The sequence below is a fragment of the Bombus pascuorum genome, chromosome 2 (assembly GCF_905332965.1).
Source record: "Bombus pascuorum chromosome 2, iyBomPasc1.1, whole genome shotgun sequence".
NCBI classification, from domain to species: domain Eukaryota; kingdom Metazoa; phylum Arthropoda; class Insecta; order Hymenoptera; family Apidae; genus Bombus; species Bombus pascuorum.
Window position 1 is genome coordinate 1962101 of NC_083489.1, and position 14707 is coordinate 1976807.

At 36.3% G+C, this 14707-nt stretch overlaps 1 protein-coding gene across 2 annotated transcripts in view; it reads left to right on the forward strand.

Annotated features, from left to right (window-relative positions):
- Positions 1-14707, forward strand: part of LOC132916311 (dipeptidase 1-like) — a 240787-nt gene that overhangs the window by 223697 nt on the left and 2383 nt on the right. Inside the window, exons 3-7 of one of the 2 annotated variants that reach the window (XM_060976204.1) lie at positions 4734-4866; positions 5168-5356; positions 6670-6869; positions 11616-11776; positions 14516-14645. In XM_060976204.1, coding sequence (XP_060832187.1) covers positions 4734-4866; positions 5168-5356; positions 6670-6869; positions 11616-11776; positions 14516-14645 — 813 coding nt within the window. Of the gene's footprint in view, positions 1-4733; positions 4867-5167; positions 5357-6666; positions 6870-11615; positions 11777-14515; positions 14646-14707 lie in introns of both variants that reach the window. The other variant, XM_060976203.1, reaches the window with a different exon arrangement.

Genomic DNA, 14707 nt, shown 5'->3' on the forward strand with positions numbered 1-14707 from the left:
CTATAACTATTGTTCAAAGTACCCAAAATCACCCCAAATGTGTTTGGAATGTTTTAACGAATACCATACGATATAGGATAATGTGATATATTATCTAGAATATAAATTAATAAAAAGTATGGTATAACGTGTTTTTAATATTTTTATGTTGTATATCCTATATATATAATATATTTAATTAACTTGAACAAGAAGAGCGTCACCATACTTAAGTGACGGGGCTCCCATGGAAGTATACTCGTCGCATAGATGTGTGCGACGTGGCGACGAACGTGTTAAACAGGAAACGATGGCTATTTAACGCGAAATAATCACAATAACGTATTATAATTAAGACAACTAGACGGTTAATTTGCAACTCTCGTCACCACGGATCCAACGCTCTCTCTCACGTGGACCACATTCTCTCGACAACACTAGCAACACTGCCTCCCTGATTTCTCGATTCACACTCTCTGGCTTCTCAATTCGCAGTCTCTGACTTTTTAACTGACACTCTCTGACTTCTCAACTAACACCGTTAATTCGTCTTTCTCCCTTAGCATCCCTTTGTCTTTTACTTAACCCCATCACGCGCGTGTTCCGCAACCGCTCGTGGCCAGGCTCACGCAGGGAAACTATTCGATTGAAGGACCGACGATACATCGTTGGGCCTGTTGGGTCTGTCGGCACTTTGGCTTTCTCACGATATTGTTTATAGTTCGCCCGATATCCCTTAGGCCTTTCGTCCACGATACTACGTTAGATTGTCCGGAAAGTGTCTTTCTTTTACAGACACGTCTTTTACGATACAAGCAATAAAAATTTTAATACAAACATGAAACCTAATCTGTCGAACGTTGTGATCTTTATCTTGATAGAACAAAATGGATCACACGTAATTCGATAAAATAATATAAAACGGAAAATGTGTGCGTCCATTATTTCCTTATAAAACGAAAGAAACTTTTCTGACGACTTAATATCTTTTAATTCAACTTTGCACACCGAGTAGTCAAAGTTGTGCGTGGCTATATCATTAGTCCGTAATATCAGAATAAAACTCGATTTATCTGAATTTGTCGACTGGCAAGTAATTTATGTAATTGGAGTTCGTTTAATAAGAGATCACCGATTTTCCTCGTTACCCATTATTTTTCCTTCGCATAATAGGGGCTCGCGTTCAGACAAGTGAATCGAGCCGGCAAAAGTTCGGCTGATCGGACATTAACTGGAATTTCGTTCGAATAAATGGAGTCCAGATGAACGTGGTTCTGCCGTAATAACGAACGAATTGAAAAGTATTGTGCACTTTAGATCTAACGAGATTAAGAAGTAGAAGTAAAGCCTGAGAATTGGAAAATACTATTGTCCATTTTAGGTCCAACCACTATGGGGAACAGCGAGTAACTCCAACATAGAAATTCTTCAAGGATTCCAATCAAAAACTCTAAGATCCTTAATAATGCACCTTGGTACGTTACCAAGGAAATGATACATCGCGACCTTAAGATACCTACAGTTAAAGAAGAAATATCCAAATTCAGTAATAGATATAACATAAAAATTAACAACCACCAAACCCCACTACTTACTCGATTAATTGACACGACGGATCAGATCCGCAGGCTAAAAAGACGTTGTTACGTCGGCTGACTCTCTATCTAAACCAGGCCACACACCGTGGGCTCCAAGGCAGTGTCCTCGGACCTCTGCTGTTCACTATCTACACTGCCGACTTACCAACATTAACAGAGATAACCACAGCGACATTTGCTGATGACACAGCTTTATTAGCATCCTTCTTAGACCCGATAATTGCCTCCTCAACTCTCCAGCGAGGTGTCGACTCTATGGAAGAATGGTTCCACAAATGGTGCTTCAAAATAAGTGAAAATAAATCCAGCCGTATAACTTTCACACTGTGAGAACAATCCTGCCCACGGGTGACCATAAATAATATTCCAATACCAAACAAAGATTCAGTCAGATATCTGGGCATGATTCTGGACAAAAGAATGACATGGAAACGGCACATCGTAGATAAATCCAAAGAACTGAAAACAAAACTAAAAAAATTCTACTGGCTCATTGGCAGACGCCTCAACTTAGACATACAGAGTGAAATAATGCTATATAAAGCCATATTAAAACCTGTTTGGACCAATAGGATCTAACTATGGGGAACAGCGAGTTACTCCAACATAGAAATTCTTCGAGGATTCCAATCAAAAACTCTAAGATCCTTAATAATGCACCTTGGTACGTTACCAAGGAAATGATACATCGCGACCTTAAGATACGCACAGTCAAAGAAGAAATATTCAAATTCAGAAACAGATATAATATAAGAGTTAACAACCACCAAAACCCATTAGTTACCCAATTACTTGACACGACGGATCAGATCCGCAGACTAAAAAGACAATATCCTTTAGATTTAAGCATTAGATTCAACTAGAATCAAACATACTATAAACTCTTATAATCCAAGTTACAGTACCATGCCAAGATAATTTACTCATAATTCTCAATGAGAATTGATTGTAAAAAGTCCACCAAATAAAAAAAAAAGAACAGCAAAAGAACATGAAGACTGCATCCCATGAAATAGGCTTAGAAATCTGTTATAATTTCCTTTTTTCTTTAAACAAAATTTTCTTGTATTCGTTAAATATATATAAAACCATACCTCGAAATTCAATAACTTTGTATCTTCCTTTCCCTTCTAAAAAAAATCACAAAACAACGCTGTTTTAGAACATTCTAATTCAGGACACCCTCTTAACATCTCTGAACGAATTTCTTATTTTCTTACGAGTCCATCTATGCTGATAGAAAAGTATTACGAAAATTGAATCAGAAAATAAGTTTCAACGAACGTGTAATTCATTCGTTTCCGGTTGCACTTGTTTTTCCCTAAGGAAAACAGAAGTTCACCACAAGGAACCATAAAGGAAACCAATCTCCGCTCCCAGGCGAAGACTATATACGTAAGAGAAAACGGAAAATGAAAAAATGTTCTATGTTCTAGTACATCGTCTTCCGTATATTGCGTAACCACAACGCAACAATTTTCTTTTTCGATGTTCCTCCTTTCAGCTTTGCATTTTCTGTCTTACACGACAACCTCTCGTCTTCAATTTTCTGCAAATTCAATTTATTCCGTCGCAAAAAATAATTTCCTACTTTCCCGGACGAGACGAGTTTCGATTACGAATAATCAAAATGAAAATAAAAGTAAAAATAAATAGAGGCGAAGATAAATTATCGAACTGCTTTTTAACTTCGATATGCGTGTCAAAAGCTTCGATTCGATTCGTTTAATTATTTAACGAAAGCAACACAGTTTCACCTGCTATTTATTTATTATTTATTACTTATAATCCGAAGCTTCCCCTCGTCGATAAAAATTCATTACTCGTTGCGTTGTTCGAAAACAACGAAAATATCAAACCTGAGAGGAAATCGATATTTCAGAGAACGCGTGAAAAATGTTATATCGCGCATTGTCCAGCCTTATTATAGAAATGAATCTAAAAATTGTGAAACCAATAAAACTGCAAATAATCGATCGCTACTTTCAAAGTTTCACAGTCACTGAAATTTCAGGCTTAGGAAGTTGCGTCGTCGTAAAAATTCTTTGATATTCGCTACGATTCATCGACTCGTTTCGTTACGTTCAAAGAATTCTAAAAATTAATTATAAATTTGAAATCGAATTAAATTAGAAAATGGATACGACGAGAGACAAAGGGAAATTCACATATTCGTATTTTCATTTTTATTCGAAATTGGACCTCGCCAGTTGCTATAACTATATCGTTGCAATCTTTGTGGCCCGATTAACCGCAAGTTACAACGAATTTTCATGCAGACGATTATTTATGGACGCTACGTGATACCATATTTGCGGTACGATGAATCACGAGCGTAGAACCACCCTCATAAAATTTGTCACAGTTTCGCAGGATAAAGTAATACGTAATAAATTGGAGTACAATAATGGACAACGATCTTATTAAACTGCAATAATGAACCAAAATTCGAGCAACGTTGCCCATCGATCATCAGACGTTTTAGTTGAATGTGTTGCGAACTCTGTTCACCCAACTTTCTCAGCTGACTGATATAATGGATTACGTGATAAAAGAGGCAACGTATGGAATATACGTAATTCAAAAATTTATCAAAATATTCTCGATCTTGCGAGTCAGTCATCGAACGATATAAAAATCGATATAAAAATGTAAATCGCTTTTTAAACGACTAAATGAAGGGAGAACGAAGAAAATTAAAAAGTATATGGTATCGAGAATCCAAAGAAACGTGATACGTTAAAATGTAAGGTATAGTGGAAAGCAATTGAATTAAAATATTTCTAAAATACTAAAATATTAATGAAATACAAAGACCTTAAAATATGAAAATTGAAATACTGAGAGTAACAGCGAAATTGCTGAGATATTACATTCAAAAATAGGAAAATAATAGCGACATAATGCATCAACGTCAGCCACTACGTGCCTTTCAAACAACGAATTACTTTGTTCTAAAAACGTGAGAAGAAACGAAATTAGAAATATCGTGCCGAAAATACGCAGTTTTGACTTTCTCAAAAGAGAAAAGTTTCGTTCATTTTTCGCATACCTACGTTCCTTGAAAGTGTATTTAGCCTCGACGATATTTCTCCCTCTCTTTCTCTGCTGTTCCTAATTAACCAAAGAATAATCCGGCTCGTACCTTGTTCACAGTTTTGGGCTGCTTACGTGCCGTGCGAGTCGCAGCATCTCAACGCGGTCCAGCTGACTCTGGAGCAGGTGGACCTCATTAAGAGGCTCATAGAGAAGTACTCGCAACACATGCAGTTCGCTGCATCTTCAACGGGTGAGTATCTTTCACGATTATCCGAAACAGCCAGAAATCTGAACTCAACCGCTCCCTCACTACCCTCTGTTTCTTAAGCACACGAATCGTTAAAAAGGAAGAAAAATATAATAGGCGTGATAAGCTCGAAGTTGGCTAAGTGTTAACACTTAACATTTAGTTAAAAGTCTAAGTTGACACTTAGAAAGGACAAGACCGAGGAAATAAATAATTTAAACGATTAAGAAACGTTTGCTCGGTACATAACTCAATACCATGTCTACAAACAAGATTGTACAGGTGATACTGACTTAATTTTCAGAGATTCTAGATGCTCACGAAAGAGGCAGGATAGCTTCATTGATTGGGGTGGAAGGTGGACATAGCCTAGGAAGTAGTTTAGCTGTTTTAAGAACACTGTATCAATTGGGTGTACGGTATCTCACACTCACGCACACTTGTAACACACCGTGGGCGAAAAGTTCGTCGGTAGAGGACGAAGAGGAGGATGGTGAGTAATATAGATAAACTGTGAATATTTAAGTAAATTCACCTTTTTAAGAACGTAATTTAAAAAAAAAAGCGAAAAATGAACAGAAATTTGCTTTACCTAATAAATGTTATTACGAGTACTATACTTGGAGTGTTTTATATACTTCTGTACTTTACACGCGTTCTTTGCTTTGAAATTTCTCATAAGTATATAACAATCTAGATACAAAAATATTTGCAATGGAACTTTATTTTGTGTCGAGGTTCACTGGTAGAATATAACTTAACTGGTAAGAACACATAGAATATGCAGTTAAAGGCAATATGATTTGCAAGTGATTTTAGCGATAATTAATTGATAAAAGAACGAGTGGATGAATTTGTAATAGAAAAGTATATTGAAATAAGTATAAGTACAGGTATAGTGTATGCTGATTCAGATCCTCGTTCTTTCAGTGTTACAATACAATAGAAGGATGATAGGGAACACGTTCATATATTTATGACAAAGGACATTACTAAAAGGTTAACTTTAGTGTGTAGCTTTAGCTGAAAGCTACAAGAAACAGCGATAGAAATCTACCTATAACACTTTTGTTTCTAGACCTTGTAACCCAAAACAAAATTTATATTCAAGGACACAATAATATGCACCTCTCCTTATTTCGAGCTTTTTCACTAAATTCTATTTTCTTCATAACAGCGTATTCTCCGGGTCACGGATATACAAAAGAAAAAGTGTAGAGTTTTTCTCGGAGTTATTACTTCAACATTTTTCACACTGAAATGATAATGAAATTATAAATATTCAATGAAACATAGTATATCATGTAATCTTTATTATACTCGTTACTATATTATTGTTGAAAATTGTGGATCTTTGGAGCCGAAATAATGTTATAGGAACACTGAATTTATACTGAGGATTAATATTAAAATAATAATATATTTATTTCATGGACGATTTCTCATATATTCATCGATACACACTTGCACGCGTCTCAGCACTTTCTTCTATACTCGACTGTTAACCGACTCCTTCAGATGCTTCTAAACTACAGCCAATCGTCTTTTGTCCCAACTAAGGCCTGGACGCCCTCTGACGCTTACACACACATTCACCCACACACTGATATTATTATTTAACCCAGCACAGAAAATTATACATATCTCAACAATTATCATACTATATTATATAAGCTATAAAAAATGTAGTAATAGCATAACACGATCGGAAAATGAAAAATTCCAAGTATCGTTGTGTCAGGGAGATAAATATTTCGACTGTAAGTAGACAGAGGGACAAAGTTAAGTTCTCGTTTGTTTTAGGAGGCGGTCTAACGGCGTTCGGGAAAACAGTAGTTCAGGAAATGAATAGGCTGGGAATGCTGATAGACCTTAGTCATACAGCGAGGGCAACCATGAGGGACGCTTTAAGAGCCAGCAAAGCACCCGTCATTTTTTCTCACTCCTCGGCCTTCGCCATTTGTAATTCCTCGAGGAACGTTCCCGACGACATTTTAAGGCAGCTGGTAAGCAGAAGCCACGTTATTCGACTGTTCTCCCGTTTAATTAAATTTAATCTAAGATAAAAATTTTGTTGGAAAAGATTAATATATCGGAATAAATAAAAAAATAAACCTAATTATATTCAAATTATTAAAATTACCGATCCTCCCTCGAGAAGGGAAAAAGATAACGGAAAGATACATTCTCAGGAGCAGAACGAAAATTAAATTCAAATTTCATAAGGGAAAGATACGCGGGAACTTTGGTATTAAATTTAAAGAAAAGGCAGCCGACTAATAATAAAAATTCTGAAAATTTTCTAAAAGATATCTCGAAATAAATTATCATCTTCGTTGTTGGAGAAAAAATACAGACGTATGTATACAGTGCAATGAATAATTATAAACTCAAACCTTATTTTTAGATTTACCATAACGTTGGAAGAAACATCGACGAAATTGTCTGTATAATTTCATGTTACGATACAAAACAAAACTGACGATGCAACAAACAAAAATTGTCGTCTTTCGAAGTCTGAAAAATATTAAATTTTCTACAACTACAAAAAAGATATAAAGTCAATGTCACATGTAGATTTCGTTAAATATTCTGTGTATTTTCCTTTGCTTCTTGTTGCTTCTATTAATCTGTTAGATATAATACTATCCACTAACTTACTTGAAGTTTCATTTTGAATATCCACTCCCTACGGATTTCATTCTTTATTCAAGTTAAACCATATTTTCTATAGGTGACTTCTCCTGCTCGTAAACTTTTCTTCTTAGAATTCCCCGCAGGTCTCGATCGGGTTCAGATCAGGACTCACGCTGGCCATGGTAATAATTCTATTGCGAAATCCTGGAACCACGGCTTCCTAACAGCGACTGTGCGAATAGCAACATTGTCTTGTTGAAAAACTGGCTTTCTGTCTTGTATTTCATTTACGAAGGACGATAATTCTCCGTGTAACATCTCCCGATATCCTGCAGCGCTCGATTTATCCTTTACAAAAACAATTTCGCTTATCCAGACACGATCAGCGATTTCTTGGAAATATCGAATAAAATAATGTGGTGGACGGTGTGACGCGTTGTTGATTAAATCAATAATCAGACGAGTTAATTTAATTAACTATATTTACAGATAATTTACAGCATAGAATACAAAGTTAATCGCAAGCGTTGTTCGCTTAATGATATTCGTTATAAGATTGATCATTATGCTAGTTTGCTCGACTGACTGATTTACTGACTCCATACTGATATTCATTCGCACTACTACTGACTCGTGGAGAACTTTTTTTTTTATTTGGTAGACTTTTTACTATCAATTCTCATTGAGAATTATAAGTAAATTATCTTGGCATGGTAGTATAATTTGAATTATAAGAATTTATAGTATGTTTGATTCTACTTGAATCTAGTGCTTAGGTCTAAGGTGTAATGTCTTTTTAGCCTGCGGATCTGTTCCAACGCGTCGAGTAGTTGAGTAATTAGAGGGTTTTGGTGGTTGTTAACTCTTGTGCTGTGTCTATTGCTGAATTTGGATATTTCTTCTTTGACCGTGGGTATCTTGGGGTCGTGATGTATCGTCTCGTTGGTGACGTACCAAGGTACATCTATCAGGGATCTTAAGCTTTTCGATTGGAATCGTTGGAGAATTTCTATGTCGGAATTACTCGCTGTTCCCCATAGTTGGATTCCATAGGTCCAAACAGGTTTTAATATGGCCTTGTATAATGTAATTTTACTTTGCGTGCTTAAGTTAGAACATCAACCGATGAGGTTTCACGAATAAGGTGAAGAAATTGAACTTCGTATACGATAATGGAATTTATTATATAAATCCAACAGAGTAACGGTTCATAATGTTACAACAGAATAATGTGTCGAGCGCTAATTTAGGAGGGTTTTTGTATCGAGGTTTTAATTCCTTTGGAGGGGTTATCGTCGGGTGTGTATCAGAGGCGGCAATTTCGTTACTGTCTGATTATTGTTTCGATAGCTGTGGTATGCAGGATGTTACGTCTACCTGATTACTGAGGTGGCCTTCTTGAGCGTGTGACAGCCGCTACAATAATTTTTTTTTTATTTTATTTTGGTTTTTACAATTTGTCCTGAAGGACATTTGGTAAAGTGTTATATCTCATTGGTAAATAAAAAAAAAATAAAATAAAATAAATATAGCATGTGGGTGGCTACCCCCAGCGGGGTGCCAGCTTCGTGTTTTCTAAGTTATATCTTTTATGACCGCTACAATAATATAAGAAAATATGTTTGAGTTTATAATTGTTCGTAGCGCTGTACATAGCGAAAAAATATTCTCTGCTATACGATAGCTTGTAAAAAGTTTGTCAAATAAAAGTCCTGTTCGAGGATCTGTTAACGGTGTACGTAGATTTGTTGCGAAATAAGTTTCGTCGAATCGAAAAGAAAAGTGACGGTTTTCGCGCTTTCTCTCGCACCAGATCGTTTTTCTTCCTCTCCAGAGGATAGACGATTATCTGTGCAGCTGGTCTCCCAGTGACACGAAACATTTACCACCGGCTATTCGTTTCTATTGTCGGGTTTTCTGCTCCATTATAGGAAACCTCTTCGCGTTCCCTCGTTAAACGACAAATTAGTAGGGCGAGAAATTAACGGATTTATCTGTTCCCCTGTTCCTCGTTGGCTTCGTATCTTTTCACAAACCGCAATTTTCTTCCTCGAATCCCCTCGAGTGGCAGATTTTTCCTCGTCTCGTTATAATTCTACGCTGCGTTTCGTAATTGTAAAATCACCCGAAAGAACTTTTAATTCTTACGTATACATCATCAACTTGATAACTACGCCGTGTTTGACATTTTTTTTTTTCAAGACAATTTATCCTTTCCTCTCCCATAGAGGGAAAATCGTATTCTCGTTTTTTCATAGATACACGCGCAATCAGCGTAGGAGAATGCTTCATTTTACAAAAATTGAACTCCGAATACAGCAAGATGAAATTGTAACGACAATTCTTCTAAATTTAACTATTCCATTCTGCGTATTTCTAATCGGATTTCGTTGCCTCGTACTTTGTAACTCGTGCTTGGAAAAGAATAGAAAATTTAATTTTGTTGTCGTAAAACACAGTAAAACACATACCTACACACTTTCTTAAAACATAAACATACATAGATACATAGATGTATCTTATCGATATTAAATACACTAATAGACACGGTATATGTTCGATATAAAATGAAATAATGAAAATAATATACAATAATAATAATAATACAATGGAAATCAAGTAAAAGTTATTTTACGATAAACGAGATGAATTTTTTAAATATTCCAAAAAATTACACAGTGAACATTATTAAGCGATATTTCGACATAGAAACCTGTGTAAACGTATTGTTTTAACCTAACAAGAGAGTTATCTCGTTACGAAGCTTGAAACTGTCCGAGATCGGAAGTTCACAAGTACTCTTCCGTTACTCGATAGTTACAAAAGATCTTCGGTTCTCTTAAAAGTCAATAATATCCTTTGCAATTCTCTGATCCAGGAGAATAAGCATTACATAGCTAAATCTGCAGAAAATATCAGAGAAAAATTTACGATTTATTCGAGTCGTCAATCCTTATAAGGTTTCCGAATCGTGGAAAGAAATTTTAGAAAAGAATCCATTATAGAATGTCTTAAGTTTGACTTTGCTACATTTACTTTACGATGTTAAACAATACCGTCGATAAATTCTTTCCTCTCGAATAAAACAACGTTCGTTCGTTATCTATTCGAAAATAAGAAAGATCGTTTTTTACAATAAGATTCGTAACATTCTTGTAAAGATATAGGAGGCATTCGAAAATTCAAATAATTCACTTTATTTTACATACAACAGTTATACACATATCTTATACTCTAAAGACCTCGTAAACCTACTCGCACGCTCGCTTGTTGTCAACCGAATCTTCCAGATGCTTCTTAACGACTGCCGCCTATCGTCCTTTGTCTCAACTAAGGGCTGGGCGCCCTCAAACGCTTACACACACATTCACATGTACAGTGTAACTGTATCATCTTCCTAACAATTCTGGACCAACATTTAGGTTAGGTTCGCGACAGGTTTCTAGGGTACAGTACAGTTGCCCAAAAGAGGAAACACAGGTACGTACGATGGAGACGAAATGCGGTTACGCGAGAACATTGCGGTAGATTTGATCGAGGAACGCGTGACGATAGTTGCGGTCAGAATCTGCGGTTAATACAAGGCACGATCGAGATTTCAGACTTCGAGCAGAATAATCGAACTTTTCGTCGATGCGAAAGCTATTTCTTATTTGTTTCAGGTGAAAGATTCCAGTCGCCAGATCTTCAAATTTTCAAGTTTTCAATTTTCCAAATACTCGAGTCTCCGAAGCCTGAAAAATTCACCGAACGCGTCAAATCTTTAGGTTTATAAGTTTTCAAACGCTCGAATCTTCGAACATTGAAATTTGTAAACATTCAGCCATCTAAATTTACTTAAAGTTTAAACTTTCGAACGTTCTGGTACTCAAATTTCTAAATTCTCGAGTCTCCAAATTTTTTAATCTTGCGAACCTTCAACACGCGATCTTTCGAACTTTTCAATTTCCAAATTCCATCGCATTTTAAAAATTTTGCCTGCTATTTTAAATGTTTGGATGAAGATACACGAACGTATGGAATTAAAGCTCGGATAAGTTTTTTATAAGAAGTACAATCGAAACTTCGAGCGATTTTATCGAACGATGCGATATAAAATGGAATTTCATTTGTAGGCTGCTAACGGTGGATTAGTGATGGTGACGTTTTATAATTACTTCGTGAAATGTGGCTCTCAGGCGACCGTCTCCGACGTCGCCGAGCACATTTACTACATTAAAAACCTAATTGGCGTGGACCACATCGGTGTCGGTGGCGACTTCGATGGTATCAACAAGTAGGTACATTTTTTTCTTTAACACGTTCTATCGCGCAAATATACACGATAGAATACACAATCGCAAATAAATGAACCTTCCGAAACTTCCCAGTTTCTGCAGTTGTTACTTGGAACTTTTACGTATTAGCCGTGTTTGATGATAATAACGCTTCCTATAATAGTACACGTATGTTAGATATAATACATGTGTAGAAGCCTCAGATGGTAATAAACGAATAATTGTGATTAAATATACGATGTATACAATTTCAGCAGTTGTTACTTGGAACTTTTACGTATTAACCGTGTTCGATGATAATAGCGTTTCCTAAAACAGCACACGTTAGATATAATACACGTAGAAGCCTCAGATGGTAATAAACGAATAATTGTGATTAAATATACGATGTATACAATTTCAGCAGTTGTTACTTGGAACTTTTACGTATTAGCCACGTTCGATGATAATAACGCTTCCTATAATAGTACACGTATGTTAAATATAATACATGTGTAGAAGCCTCAGATGGTAATAAACGAATAATTGTCATTAAATATATGATGTATACAATTTCAGCAGCTGTTACTTGGAACTTTTACGTATTAGCCGTGTTTGATGATAATAACGCTTCCTAAAGTAATACACACGTGTTAAATATAACGCACATGGAAGCCTCAGATGGTAATAAACGAATTTGTCATTAAATATACGACGTATACAATTTATATATATACATATAACCGCGACACAATTAAACATGTATGTGAAACAAAAGATCGTTTATATCGTCAAATATGACTCATTCCCGACGTATATATCTGTCTAGAAAAAACTCATAAAAGGTTCTACGGTATTCTTCTGCTCGCCTGGAAAAAGATAAACACGAGGAAAAGTCGTTTTCGTTATAAGCAACCGGTGGATCTTTGCGGATGTAAATGTGCAAAAATGCACAGAGTGTTCGTAACACGCTAATGTACATAGAATACTCAAAGTCTAGCATCTGGCATAGCTCAGTAGGTGAAACGAGTTTCTCCTTACTTTTTGTTCCATTATTTTACCTTTACAAAAATACGAATCTCTCGTATAAAGAGAAAACACCTTACTGATGTCATTAAAGAAATAAAATATACAAACTCAAAGATTGTATCTCGCTGGGGGTAGCCATCCACATGTTATTTAGTAATAAAGCTAGACAAATTTACCGAATGTCCAGCTAGACAAATTATAAAGTACAAATTGAATAATAATAAAAAAAAAAAAAAAAAAAAATACGAATCTGCGCGAATATCCGCGATCCGGTTATGAGCCATTTCTACGAATGGACACCGAAGTCGGTGCAATATCCGAATAGGAAACATCGTGAATCGTGGGTCCAATTTGATATTCCATAAGTTTAATCAAGGGAGTACGCACGGCTCTAATTAAGCTTTTCGATGCGGCGGCGTTGGTCGAAAAGATTTATAGTCACAAGGGTGCGGCGGCGTAAACCTTCCTGTGAACACATTTACCGACTCGTGTCGGGTAATTCATCGTGTTTGTGCAAGTTATCGTAAACCGATGAACGGAGAATTAATGGCACTGTAAATCTAATTACAAGACCATAGACTTTCCTTTTTTCCTTTCGATATTCTGTTACGCGATGGATGCTTGGTGGTCCGTTACAACGAGTTATCGATCATCGAAAAAAGAAAAATAAAAAGGAAAAATACAGAGAGCAGGAGGATGGAGTTTGAGGTACACGTCGGAAAGAATTACGGGTTGTTTAACTCATTTGGATTCATGGTGGGAAAGATAAGCTGTAATTTAATGCGTTTGAATGTAAATCTTCGTGATTAATGTCTGTTATTACTGGATATAAACTGATAGAACGAACGTGGGACAACAGTGCTTGGACAAATGTTCCTTTTATTTATACACTGGCATCGATTTAGTAACTCTTGATGTTAATTAGAACGGAGATTATTCACGAGAGAAGTAGAGTCGTTTGAATAATTATCTAACGGAATAGATTGTACGTATACAAACGGGTATATCCAATGATCATCAAAGTTTCACTCTGAGGTGGAGTTGCATGTAAGTGCCCCAAGAAACACTCTTGATGTTCAACAAAAAGGGTTTATTAAACAATTAACAGTCAACAATCAACGATCAACAATTAACAATCACCGCTTCTCGAATGTGTTTACTTCGCTGTTACGCTAGACCCTTCGAAACGGAATGAATCTCTTTCTTTTTGTCGCCCCTCAATATCCCCACTATCCACGCGTTTGTTAGGCATCCACGACCGTTGCCACGCACGCCTCCTCGAATATTCGACGGAGGACCGTTGAGATATTGATGGCTCATTAGGCACTTCGCTTCGGCGAAATACATTGTTGCCGAGTGTCGCGAAGCCGTCGGAAAGTTTCGTCGTCGCGTGCCATCACAACTCAAAGTTTATAAATTTTGTAAAACGAGCAGATGCATCTTATACGAATTTGTCGTCTCTTCGAATTATTAGAGTCCTCGTGTATCTAAAAATCCATGAAACGTTGGTTAATAACCGTAAAAAAATTACGATATAAAAATTGCCATTCCTCTCTATTCATTTTCATCTCTATAATTATTGTACGTTACTTGAAATAAATTGGACATTTTGATACGCGCATTGTAAAATAGGAAAAGTCGCAAAGATCAACGTTGCAACTATCCATTTCCAGTTTGATCGTAATCAAACTCGGACACGACTTGTTACAAAGAATTGATTCTGTTGACAGGACACCCAGAGGACTGGAGGATGTCTCCAAGTATCCGGAACTGTTCGCCGAACTTCTTCGAAGTGGGAACTGGAACGTGTACGACTTAAAGAAAGTCGCCGGACTGAACCTGCTGAGAGTCCTTCAAAAGGTTAGAACGCGTTTAAATCTAAATTGTTCCTTATACGACACGAAAATAAAAACAGTGTAGTC